Source organism: Sorex araneus, chromosome 9 (assembly GCF_027595985.1).
Source record: "Sorex araneus isolate mSorAra2 chromosome 9, mSorAra2.pri, whole genome shotgun sequence".
Lineage (NCBI taxonomy): Eukaryota > Metazoa > Chordata > Mammalia > Eulipotyphla > Soricidae > Sorex > Sorex araneus.
The window spans coordinates 11,030,954-11,043,841 of NC_073310.1; the positions used below are offsets into that span (position 1 = coordinate 11,030,954).

General features: G+C 64.0%; 1 protein-coding gene across 1 annotated transcript; it reads left to right on the top strand.

The window, feature by feature from the left end:
- On the top strand, positions 1 to 6,958 carry ACADS (acyl-CoA dehydrogenase short chain). Its single transcript, XM_055147142.1, has 10 exons — positions 1 to 155; positions 1,513 to 1,676; positions 3,947 to 4,096; positions 4,196 to 4,307; positions 5,263 to 5,414; positions 5,573 to 5,743; positions 5,811 to 5,948; positions 6,034 to 6,129; positions 6,235 to 6,291; positions 6,393 to 6,958. Exons 1-10 carry the CDS (start codon positions 110 to 112, stop codon positions 6,543 to 6,545), a joined length of 1,239 nt encoding a protein of 412 aa, XP_055003117.1. The 5' UTR covers positions 1 to 109; the 3' UTR covers positions 6,546 to 6,958.
- The last annotated feature ends 5,930 nt before the right edge of the window (positions 6,959 to 12,888 follow it).

A 12,888-nucleotide genomic window follows, 5' to 3' on the forward strand; every position in this document is an offset into this window, starting at 1 on the left:
TCAGGGGCGGGAGGCGGGCCCGGAGGAACGTTGACGTCCGGCTCTCGGAGGTCCGGAACCCGCGCCGCTGGCCCGAGGTCGCCGAGGAGAGGCCCTGCAACACCGCCCCATGGCCGTCGCGCTGCTCGCCCGGGCCTGCGGCCCCGTCCGCGGAGGTGAGCGCGCGCCGGGCCGCAGGGCGTGGCCGCGGCCGGCCTCGCGCGCGCCGGTGCCCGCGGCCGGGCCTCCTGCCCCGCGGGCGGTGCCCACTCCCGGGGCGCGCGCGGCCTTTGCCCCAGATCCGCCGCCGCCCGCGCCTGCGCGCCCGCGGCCCTGGGCACCGCCGGGCCCGGCCGCGACCCCCGCCCCCGAGCGCGGCGCCCGCTCCCGCCTGTGCCCCCGGCAACGCCCGCACGCCCCTCGCCCTCCCGGCTGCCCCTCGCCGGGGTCGGGGCACCGCCCCCCTCCGGGGCGGGCCTGGGACCGAACCCGCACAGCCGTGACCTTGGGCGAAGCGCTCGGCCCCCGGCCGCCCCCGCGGTCTCGGTGTGAGGTGGTCGCAGGGGGGAAAGCACGGCACGTGGGCGCTGCCCGGCCCGCACGTGTTTCCCCGCCCCCCCCCCCCCGGCTCTCCAGCGGTGGCCGCTGACCCCTGGCGGGCACAGCTCCCGCCGCGCCGCGGCTCCCGGGAGCTGAGTTCGGTTTTATAGACGTTTTATAGACGCGGCCTCGAAGGCCGCAGGTGCCGTGACCCGGCTTAGGCGTGTGATCCGAGGCCCGGGAGGGCCGTGTGTGGGCAGCGGCCAGTGCACGCAGGAACCCCGCCGTCCGCTAGCGTGGGCTGCTCCGAGGGGTCTGCTGACACCTGGTACCGGCGTCCCTGGTCACCAGCACCCTGCCTTGGAGGCCAGTGTGTCCACTCCGCCCGAGTGGAGTTCTCCCCTGGAGTTGCGAAAACCAAAAACAGCTCCAGATGTTGCCAAAGGGCCCGTGGGGGCTAAAATCCTCCCCGGCGGAGAGGCCCCGGTTAGTGAATCCCTGTTAATATGTTTCCTTTGTGTTACTGGACCATAACCTGGCTCGCCCCTGGCCTCCTGGTGAGGCTCCCGGGACCTAGTGGGATGCCAGGAATTGAACCCAGGTTGGCTGCGCTTAAGGCCAGTGCCCGCCCTTGCTGAACCATCACTCTGGCTTGAGAGTCTCTGTTATTATGAGGAGTACTCAAGACCACCTTTTAAAAATTTAAAAGAAAAAAATTGTTTAAAAATTTAAAAAATGTTGGGGCTGGAGCAATAGCACAGCGGGTAGGGCATTTGCCTTGCACGCAGCTGACCCGGGTTTGACTTTCAGCATCCCATAGGGTTCCCTGAGCATTGTCAGGAGTAATTCCTGAGTGCATGAGCCAGGAGTAACCCCTGTGCATCGCCGGGTGTGACCCAAAAAGAAAAAAAATTTAAAAAATGTAAATGATAACATGTTTCAAGACCACTTTATAGACCCTCTTCTGCTCCCCCCTGCCCCTTACACTGGCAGCCCTGTGTCCCTGCAACTGGCGTCAGTTACACACCATCTACCAGTCCGTGGAACTGCCTGAGACACACCAGATGCTGCGTCAGACGTGCCGGGACTTTGCCGAGAAGGAGCTGATGCCCATCGCGGCCGAGGCAGATAAAGAGCATCGCTTCCCGGCAGCGCAGGTGAGAGGCCCAGCGGGGAGGGCATCTGCATCGCCCACAGCCGACCCGGGTTTGATCCCGGCACCCCCTCTGGCCCCCTGATCACCGCCAGGAGTAATTCCTGAGCGCAGAGCCAGGAGGAACCCCTGAGCGTCAGCAGGTGCCCCGGGTGTCCGGGTGTGGCCCCTCTCCCTCCACACAAAACAAGACGAAACCAAACCGGCCTGAGCGCTGAGCCTAGGAAATGCATCTAGGAGTTTCTGTCACGTGGCACAGGCCACTGCATGGTTCAGCGTCGGGGATTCCAGTGACAGTGACAGTGACAGTGGTGTCTGGTTGGGAGCCCAGAGTCCTTGGGCACAGCTCGTGCCAGGCGCTGTGCTAGTCACAGCAGTGCCTAGAGAATGGGCCCCGGGCTGAGTTGTGATGGGTTTGCGCCTGTTTCCCACCAAAGCCCTTGGAGGGGAAGCAGCTGTTCCTTCACGATTCTTGGTTTTGTTTCTGGGCCACCCCCAGGGGTCCTCAGGGCTTAGGCTGGCTCTGAGCTCAGGGGATGCTACGGGTGCCAGGGGTTGGACTGGGTCCGGTCACCTGAGCGCGGGGCTGTACGGTCTCTCCCCAGCCCCGAGGTACGAGGCAGGGTGATCAAACCTTCCCGTGCAGCTGCTGAAGTATACAGGAATATGTTGACTCTCCTGCTTGTTCTGGTGTTGTGGGGGCTACACCGATGATGCTCAGGGATCACTCCTGGTGGTACTCGGGGGGCTCTGTGGGACTCAGGGATCGAACTAGAGTCGGCTGCATGCAAGGCCAGCACCCTGCCTGCTGTCCTGTCACTCCGGCCCCTACCTGTGATGTGCTTGTTTGTTTTTTCTGGGTCACACCCGGCGATGCACAGGGGTCACTCCTGGCTCTGCACTCAGGAATTACCCCGGCGGTGCTCAGGGGACCCTATGGGATGCTGGGAATCGAACCCGGGTGTGCTGCGTGCAAGCCCCCTCCCCGCTGTCCTGTCGCTCTGGCCCCCCGACAGATTTTAGGCTTTGCTCCCTGGAAACGAATTAAACAGTGTTAAACGGTTTCTTCTCCTTTCCTCAGTGAATGTTTACTGGGTGGCTGGAGCAAACGTGTCGGGTACACAAACCTGCTTTTCCTCCTCTTGCCTTGTCTCCAGTGACCTCTCCTGCAATATAGAAACTTCTAGAATTCAGCCCTGTATCCCCACTCTTTTTTCCCCCTTCATACTAAGGCTTCTTAATTCCACCTGGGAAACGTCTTCTGAACTCCACTGCCGCTTCCTCTCACTTTTGCCCTTTTGTTCGTGGCGACGCTGGGCTTGAAGCTCGGGGTCCCGTATGCAGGAGGCGAGTGCGCCTGTGACACAGCCCACCCGGGCCCCCAAGGCGAGCCCCTAGCAGGCACTCAGTGGTGGCCGCTACTGTTCTCATTCCCCAGAGTGATCGTACCGAGGCCTTGCACGTGGCAGACCAGGGTCCGATCCCCAACATCCCATAGGACCCTCCGAGCACCGCCAGGAGCGATTCCTGAGTGCAGAGCCAGGAGTCACCCCAGAGCACTGCCAGATGTGGCCCCCAAACAGAATCAAACAGAAAATTTCTCATTCCCCACCCAAAAGTTCCCACTGTCGTGTCTGGCCACCCTGGCGCTGGGGATAGACCCCAGGGCTGCTCCCACGACAAGGGACGGAGCCCTCTGTTCCATGCAAGCCAGTGGCAGTTCCTCCGTGGCTCCTCCGTCCCTCCACCTCCACATGGTGAAGGGGTTTGACTCGGAGAGGATGGGGTAGCAGCCCTCGACTGTGAAGCGTGAGCTGAGATCCGAAATGGAATGACGCATTGAGGAAGGGCATTACTGAGCAGCCGTAGTATGTTCAAAGGCCCTGGGGTGGGGGCCAAAGCAACAGCCCAGCGGGGAGGGCACTGGCCTTGCACATGGCCGACCTGTGTTTGATCCCTGGCATCCCATATGAGCCCATCAGGAGTGATCCCTGAGTGCAGAGCCAGGAATAAGCCCTGAGCACCGCCAGGTGTGGGCCCCAAACAAAAACCTAAAGGCCCTGGGTGGAGAGGCGTGGCGTGGGGGCCCCGTGCTGTCCTGTGCCTCATCTCAGGAGCCCCCTGCACCCCAAGGCCTCCTGTGCCTCTGCCCGCTCGCTGGCTGTGGCTGCTGCTGGGTCTCTGTCCCTCCCCCGAGGGTCACGGGCTGCGGGCGGGCCCCGGTGCCCCGAGTTTCCGCAAGTGCTGACCGCTGGTGCCCCTCCCTGGGCCCAGGTGAAGAAGATGGGCGAGCTGGGGCTCCTGGCCATGGACGTGCCCGCGGAGCTGGGTGGGGCGGGCCTGGACTACCTGGCCTACGCCATCGCCATGGAGGAGATCAGCCGCGGCTGCGCGTCCAGCGGCGTCATCATGAGCGTCAACAACGTGAGTGCCCCCCACCCCCGGCCCTCCAGGTGCGCCTCTGCGGACAACGTCCCCGGGGCTCGGAGGTGCCGGGCTCAGGGTCCCTCCTCTGCCCCACAGTCCCTCTACCTGGGGCCCATCATGAAGTTCGGCTCCCAGGAGCAGAAGGCTCAGTGGGTCACGCCCTTCACCAGCGGCGACAAGATTGGCTGCTTCGCCCTCAGCGAACCAGGTACCCGCGGGGGCCCTGGCGCCCCTCAGAGGTAGGGTGGCCCACAGGTCGGAGCTGGTTTTCCCGAGCCTGGGGTTTGCGCTGGGCCAGGGGTCTGCATGGGGCTGGTGCTGAGCTGGGAGGGACTTTTGGCTGGAAGCCTCCCAGCTGCTGGGTCCCCCTCGGCCCCTGTCCCCTTTCTCGGGAACCTGGTTCAGCTTAGGGAGATGGCTGCGCCCGGACCTTCTGTGTGGTGGGGGCTGGGGCGTGAGCTGGGGCTGGGACACTGCAGGGGTGAGGCATGAGAGTGCTGGGGTGCGAGCCGGGGCCAGGACACTGCAGGGGTGAGGTGTGAGAGTGCTGGGGCGTGAGCCAGGGCTGGGAGATTGCAGGGGTGTGCCGTGAGTGCTGGGGTGGGAGCTGGGGCTGGGACACTGCAGGGGTGAGGCGTGAGAGTGCTGGGGCGTGAGCCGGGGCTGGGACACTGCAGGGGTGAGGCGTGAGAGTACTGGGCCGTGAGCCAGGCTGGGACACTGCAGGGGTGGGGTGTGAGAGTGCTGGGGCATGAGCCGGGGCTGGGACACTGCAGGGGTGGGGTGTGAGAGTGCTGGGATGTGAGCTGGGCTGGAACACTGCAGGGGTGGGGTGTGAGAGTGCTGGGGCATGAGCCGGGGCTGGGACACTGCAGGGATGGGGTGTGAGAGTGCTGGGACATGAGCTGGGGCTAGGACATTGCAGAGGTGAGGCGTGAGAGTGCTGGGGTGTGAGCCAGGCTCGGACACTGCAGGGGTGGGATGTGAGAGTGTTGGGGCGTGAGCCGGGGCTAGGACATTGCAGGGGTAAGGCGTGAATGCTGGGGTATGAGCCGGGGCTGGGACACTGCAGGGGTGGGTGCGCCGTGAGGCTGGGGTGCTCCCCTGCCAAAGGCCAGTCTCTCTGCGGAGGTGACGGGATCCTGAATCTGCGTGGGGGACAGGGAACGGCAGTGACGCGGGAGCCGCCAGCACCACTGCCCGGGCAGACGGGGACTCGTGGGTCCTGAACGGCACCAAAGCCTGGATCACCAACTCCTGGGACGCCTCGGCCACCGTGGTCTTCGCCAGCACAGACAGGTCCTTGAAGAACAAGGTGGGGGCCCGAGCGGGTCAGGAGACCGGGGGTCAGCTGGGTTTCTGGATGCCCCCGCGGTGGGGGCCCAGAGCTTCCCCGAGGAGCCGGCAGGGGGGCGTGGTTTGAGGGCTGGGCCGCGGGGTCGCCCCCGAGCCCCCGGGTGTCTGCGCCCTTAGGGCATCAGCGCCTTCCTGGTCCCCATGCCCACACCCGGGCTGACGCTGGGCAAGAAGGAGGACAAGCTGGGCATCCGGGCCTCGTCCACCGCCAACCTCATCTTCGAGGACTGTCGCATCCCCAAGGAGAACCTGCTGGGGGAGCCGGGCATGGGCTTCAAGATCGCCATGGTGAGTGGGCGGGGGCGGGGGGAGGCCGCGCCCCCCGGCCCCAGCCGCTGACCCGGCGTCTCCACAGCAAACCCTGGACATGGGCCGCATCGGCATCGCCTCCCAGGCGCTGGGCATCGGCCAGGCCGCCCTGGACTGTGCCGTGAACTACGCCGAGACACGCATGGCCTTCGGGGCGCCCCTCACCAAGCTGCAGGGCATCCAGGTAGGGGGGCTGGTGCGGGGCCACGGGGGGCGCCACCCTGCCCCCCTCCCCGCCTCCGGCTGACTGTGGGCCGCGCGGGTTGCAGTTCAAGCTGGCGGACATGGCGCTGGCGCTGGAGAGTGCCCGGCTGCTGACCTGGCGTGCTGCCATGCTCAAGGACAACAAGAAGCCGTTCACCAAGGTGCCTCCCGCAAGGGGTCCCGGGAGGAGTCAGGGTGGGGTCACCCCCTGCTCGGGGCCCCCCCACCCCGGCTGAGGGTTCTGACGCCCCCGTGCCCGCCGCTAGGAGGCAGCCATGGCCAAGCTGGCGGCGTCGGAGGCTGCAACGGCCATCAGCCACCAGGTGAGGGTCCCAGCACCCCTCGAGCCCTGCCTGCCCCCTCCCCCACCCCGGCCCCGGGCTGAGGGACCCTCTTCCCCTCCGGCCCCCTGCGCTCCCCCTAGGCCATCCAGATCCTGGGGGGCATGGGCTACGTGACCGAGATGCCAGCCGAGCGCCACTACCGGGATGCGCGGATCACCGAGATCTACGAGGGCACCAGCGAGATCCAGAAGCTGGTCATTGCCGGGCACGTGCTCAAGAGTTACCGGAGCTGAGCACGGGGCCCCGGGGCCACGGACCGAGGGAAGGGGCGCCCGCCACGTGGCCCGCACCTGCCGGCCAGCCAGACTGGGCACCCCGGGCCGCCGCAGGGTGAGACCTGCTGGAAGGGCTCAGCCCGCCCTCCCCAGGCCGGTGCTGGGGGCCCGAACTGTCGGGTGACACCCCTACTCCGCCGGGCGCCTTGGCTGTGCCCCTGCACCTCTGTGCCTTGTCTCTCACAGGCCCTGGCACCAATGGGCCGCTCGGTTCCGGGTGCTGGGCCGTGGGCCCGGCGTCTGGCAGGAGGCGCTGGACGGACCGTTTTGCCCCAGGTCAGGGGCTGGCTGCTCTGTGGCCACCAGCCCCTTTCCCTGCTCCTCTGCGCGCCTGCTGGGGGGCGGGTCCGGAATAAAGCTCGTTCCCCCGCCCCGTGGTCCAGTCTCTGCCCGGCCCTGGGGAGGGGAGCGGGTCCACGCGGTTGCAGGGGTGCAGCGGCTTTGGGGCGCCTGTGGCACGGGGAGGGCGTGGATCCCGCCAGACCCGGGCCGGGCCCGCAGCGCCCCCGCGTGGCCGGTCGGAGGCTCGCAGGGGGCCGCGCCTGGCGGGGCGGGGCGGGGCACGCGGCCGCTGCCGATTGCGCGCACCTGGCGGACCTGCCCAGGCGGGCACGCAGGTGAGGGCCCCGCAGGGCGATCGCGGCCTTCCTCCCGCCCCAGGCAAGCACTCGGGGGTGTCCCGAGGGCCCCCAGCGCGCACCCCTCCGCGAAGTATTGACTCAGAGGGTGAGGACTTCGGTGGGTCATTGCTCCGGGAAGCCCCACCTGAGCCCCTCCCAGGTGAGACGGCAGCAGGTGTGTGGGGAGGGCACGGGCGAGCTCCACTCCAACTCTGGGCCCCTGCCCTGGTGTTTGGCTCCCCCCGCTCCGGGCTGGGGGCACCCCCACGTGCCAGTGCTGGGGGGCTGTGCCGGCCGGGAGCTGCAGGGGAAGGGCCCCGGCGAGTCCACCCACCGTGGGTCCCAGTGCTCCGACGGACGGGTCAGGGCCGGTGGGGCAGAGGCCGCAGCTGCCCCTGGCTTGGAGCGAAGCTGAATTCCTCCCCCCGGCCATTGGCACCTCGAATCTAGCTGGTGGCTGTGGGGAAGTCTGTGCCCCACCCTCAGGGGTTCCGGGGGCGCCCAGGCAGGGCAGCCCCCTCCCCTCGGCCACTGCCTGCGCAGTTGTTCACTTGCTCCAAGTTTCTCAGACTGGATTTGGCTTTTGTGACCTTGGTTATCCTCAGTTTGGGGGACTCCCTCTCCTCCCTCCGCCGCAACCCACCCCGCCCCCAGGTGGTGCTCAGGGATCACTCCTGGCGGGGCTCAGGGATTGAACCTGGGCCTCCTGCATGCAAAGCTGTGCTCCAGCCGGTGAGCCGCTCCCTGGCCTCACTGTTAACCCCCCCCCCTTTTTTTTTAAGGTGGCTAAAGTAGTTTGATCTAAGAGTATAAGCTAAGAGGGGAAACCCGCGGAGTGAGACACACCGGGAGCTCAGGGTGGAAAGGCCCATTAGCCAGTTTATGGGGGTGGGGCAGGGGCGACACCCAGCTGTGCCCAGGGCTTACTCCTGGCGGGGCCCAGGGGAGCAGGTGGGGTGCTGAGGACTGAGCCCTGGCTGGCCCCTGAATCCTTCCGCTCATTTGCGCCGGGGGTTTCCTTCGTGAGATTCGAGCCTTCATCCTGTGCCGGGGGTTTCCTTCGTGAGATTCGAGCCTTCATCCTGTGTCCGTCCTTGCGTCGCTGCTGGGAGCCCCGAGATTAAACACACCCTTGGTTGTGCTGGCGGGGGAGGGGTGGGTGTCACATTCCCCGTGTTGTTGCTCAGATACTTCCTGATGGTCATGCTTGCCCAGAGCTGTGCTCCTGGCCACGGTCGCAAGCACCTCAGGCTGGAGGGGGCACGCTGGGCCCATGGGGGCGGCGCGGGGGTCAAACTGGTGACCTTACACTGTGGGGCAGAGTCTGCCACGGCGTCGTCCCTGAAGCTGTAGCACAGGCTCTGTGGCCTCAGGGAAGGCTTTAACCAAGTCTTCTTTTTTGGGGATGCAACCGTAAGTGGAAATCTTCATTCCTCTCTGCTAGGTTGTGACTTGCAGAGGAACCGTCGGTTTTTGTCTGTTTTTTGTCTCCTACAACTTCACTGGATTTCTAAATGAATTGTTCGGGGTCCAAACGTGGCAGTGTCAGGTGCTGCCGCTGACTCTGTGCTCAGGAGTGACCCCTGGTGGTGCTCAGGAGTCTGGCGTTAAACCTGGGTCCCCTGTATCCAAACGCCTCACTCCCTGTCCTCACTCCCTGGTGGAGCCCCACCCCATTTTTGGGATACTATAGTTTTGTTTTCCTTTAAAGGTCAGTGATGTACTTCACGTGCTAATGGCCCTTTGTATGTGTCTGCTTCGGAGAAAGATCTGTTGAGATCCTCAGCCAGTTTTGTTGTTGAGCTGTAGTTCTTGGTGTATTCCGGATCTTAACCCTTAGCAGGTACACTGCAGAGTTTTCTCATTCAGTAGGTTCCCTTTTCAACGTCTCATAGTATGTTTGCTGTATATTTTCTGTAAGTCAGGGAAGCCCACCATTTTTTTTTTGGGGGGGGATCATACCCACTGATGCTCAGAGCTTACTGCTGGTTCTGCACTCAGGAATTACTCCTGGTGGTTCTGGGGGAACCATATGGGATGCCGGGGATCAAACCCAACTCAGCCGCATGCAAGGCAAACGCCCTATCTGCTGTACTATTGCTCCAGCCCCTGCATTTTATTTTCTTTTTGCTTTTTTGGGTCACAACGGCGATGCATGGGGGTTACTCCTGGTTCATGCACTCAAGAATTACTCCTGGCAGTGCTCGGGGGGACCGTATGGGATGCTGAGACTCAAACCCGAGTCTGCCGCAAGCAAAGCAAATGCCCTACCCGCTGTGCTATCGCTCCAACCCCTGCATTTTATTTACTTATTTTATTTTTTTTTGCTTTTTGGGTCACACCCAGCGATGCTCAGGGGCTACTCCTGGCTTTGCACTCAAGAATTGCTCCTGGAAGTGCTTGGGGGACCATATGGGATGCCGGGGATCGAACCCAGGTCGGCCGCATGCAAGGCAAACGCCCTACCCGCTGTGCTATTGCTCCGGCCCTATTTTTTTTAATTTAATTTTATTTTTTTGCTTTTTTTTGGGGGTCACACCTGGCGATGCACAGGGGTTACTCCTGGCTCTGCACTCAGGAATTACTCCTGGCGGTGCTTGGGGGACCTATGGGATGCTGGGAATCAAACCCGGGTCGGCCGCATGCAAGGCAAATGCCCTACCCGCTGTGCTATCGCTCCAGCCCCTGCATTTTATTTTTTAAAGCGCACAGTTGACAGCTAGAATCTTGGATGGTCCTGTGCGGGCAGCAGCTGGAGCTGCCCTCTGGGATTTGGCTGCCACCCCGTGTCTGAGGAGCCAAGATTTGGGCTCCTACCTGGGCAAGGTAACCCGCTCCTTTCTGGAATTCCTTCTTATGGAAACAGCGGGTCATCTGCGCGGTAAGGCTGGGCGGCCCTGGGTTCCAGCCCCGGCAACAGCAGATGCCGAGTCCACCTAGCACCAGGTTGGTGCCGCACGAAGTGGTCCTGGGGACCTGGAGATGTTGGCAGCACTGCCCGGGGAGGCTCTGGCCATGGCTGGGGCCCAGTCACCACGCTGTCCTGTGGCTTTTCTTCTTGCCACACCTCCCAGGCAGGTCGCCCCCACTGTGTCCTCAGCCACAGGCCAAGGTCAGGGCCGTCCGGCCAAGCGGACAGCATGTCAGCTTGTGCTCGCGGGACGGTCACGAGCAGACAGCGGGCCGGCCTGTGCGTGGGGGACGGGTCACGCAGCCCTTGCTCCTCTCCACCCCCACCTCTCCAGACACTTGTCCTGGCTTTCCTGGTGTCTGTGGGAACCTGCTCTCCCCTCCCGGGCCCGCCTGAACCAGCCCGTGACAGACATAGCAGCTCCTGTTTGTGTGTCCGAGAGCCCGACCCGAGACTTTGGTCCTGGGGTGTTGATGACGGGCATGGAGCCACAGTCAAAGAGGCCCTTTCCCGGACTGCCGCGGTTCTGGTGGGACCCCCGGCCCTAAGCTCCGGGACGCGGGGGCCTCCTTGTGTGCAGACCAGGCAAGTCTTACCTGACCCTCCCCACCGTGGTCAGCTTCATGGGCCTGGGCATCCTCAGACAGGGCCCAAGCCCTATAGGGGCCCTGGCCCGCATCCAGCCACTAACTCCTGTGACCGGAGGCGACGGAGGCCCCCGCATTGACTGGGGAGGTCTGTTCTGGGGTGGCACACCGGGAGGCTGCAGGGGACCCACCTGGCTCTCCCCTTCAGTGTGTGCTCTGGCCGATGGACCTCCTGGCCCTCTGCGGTGGCGGTCGGGCCACCAGGCTCTGACTATCAATGCCTGGGGGCACTTGTCAGGCGGTGCCAGGGACCAGTACTGAGACCTCACACATGCCAGGCCTGAGCTCCAGCCCTCGGGGCCTCTCCCCAGGCCTGGGGTGAGTCTCTGGCCCAGATGTGATCCTCGCTCGCCAACTTCCCAAAGTGCAGGACAGTTCTGGGGCCTCCACAGGCCCAGCCCGCCTGCCCTGGCATGAAGCCAAGGGGCACCCCAGAGTGCAGGGCTGACCCCAGGAGGGATCAGGGTGTCTGGGGTTCCCTAGAGCATCCGGCACTGAGACAGACGGACTCATTGAAGGTCTGGGCACTCTGGGGCTGACTGAAGGGGGCAGGAGTGCTGGCGTTGGCGGGGGGTGGCGGGGGGTGGGCTGGAGTTGGAATTTGGAGTTCATCAGGTTGGCTCTAGTGACCAGCAGGCACCTGCCTTTCCCAGGAACACACATTCCTGAAAGAAACAACCCCCACAGGGGCGTATAGTACGGGGGTACCATGCTCCCGGCCGACCCGGGTCAGCTCCCCACGCCGGGCACCTCAAGGAGCCGTCCCCGAGCAGAGCCACGGTGACCCGAGCGTTGTTGGGTGTAAACCAAGGCCCCCCTCTAGCCTGACTCAGCCCTCCCAGAAGAGGGCACAGGGCGAGTCGTGCCCTGGGATTCGTGGTGGCCCTATCGGGAGCTGCAGCTTTTGAAGCACTTTCACTGTTGCGACTTGCCAGAGAACTGGGAGGGCGTGTGGGGCCCAGCAGGCCTGTCCCAACAGGCTGGGGTGCAGGGTGGCGGCAGCAGGCCCGGGTTCTATGACCTTTTCCTGGCAGGACGGAACGTCATCCACCCTGACGAGAACGTGGCCTTTGTTTTCTCCTTTGGTTTTCGGGTCACACTTGGGGTTCAGGGTAAACCATATGTGATGTCTGCGATGGAGCCAGGGTCGGGCAGCACGTGCAGGACAGGCAGCGTCTGCACCCCTGTGCCCCAGCCCTGGCTGGAGTCTCTATGGGGTGCCGGAGATCAAAATGGGTTGAGCATGTCAGAAGTCCCTTCCTCTGACACTCTTGCTCTGGCCCCTTTCTCTCTGGGGTGTGAGGGGTCACCCTTGCCAGCCAGCCAGCAGCCCTGTCACTCAGACTCAGAGAATGGGCACAGGCAGCGCCTGGGGTAAATGTGGCTGTCCAAGCGTAAGCCCAAATAAGGAAAATGTTCCCCGGCGGGTGAGTTCCTACCTGCAGGCTCCGTGAGGGGAGTTCGGGAGCGCTGAGGGGGGTGTTGGGGCTTCTCCCCTGCAGCCCCGAGATGAGGGAAGGCGAGAAAGGGTCTGTGTGTGGAGCTCGAAAGTGCACCCCTTACCCCGCCTCCCTGCAGAAGCAGGGCTCGCTCTAGCGGCCGTGGCGGAGGGCTCGGAAGAAAGAACACGAGCGTTTCTGCTCAGGCCGGAGGGCTCTGGCTGGCCCTTCGCCTGCGGCTCAGGGGTGGGCGGTTGTGGCTTTCTGGGCCACACGGGGGGATGCTGGGGCAGGGGGGGGGGTCACTTCCAGGGCTCGGCGGAACATCTCATCAAACCCAGGGCCTCACACGTGCAAGTCTTCTACCACTGAGCCACATCCCTGGCCTGTGAAGTTTATTTTTTTTTTTTGGGGGGGGGGCACACCTGGAGGTACTCAGGGTTATTTCTGGCTCTACACTCAGGAATCACTGGGGGGCCCTAAGGGATGCTGGGGATCAAAGTCGGGTGAGGCCACATGCAAGGTGGCTATCTCTCGGCCCTTTGAAATCATTTGTTAAGTGTAAGGTTGGAAGAGTTTAGCCAGGGCTGGGGAGAGTGCAGGAGCGGAGCCTGGTTCCCCATGAGCACCGGGGCCTGGGAATTCCTCGAACCAGGGCTGGTGTGTGCTCCGAGTCTCTCCCCC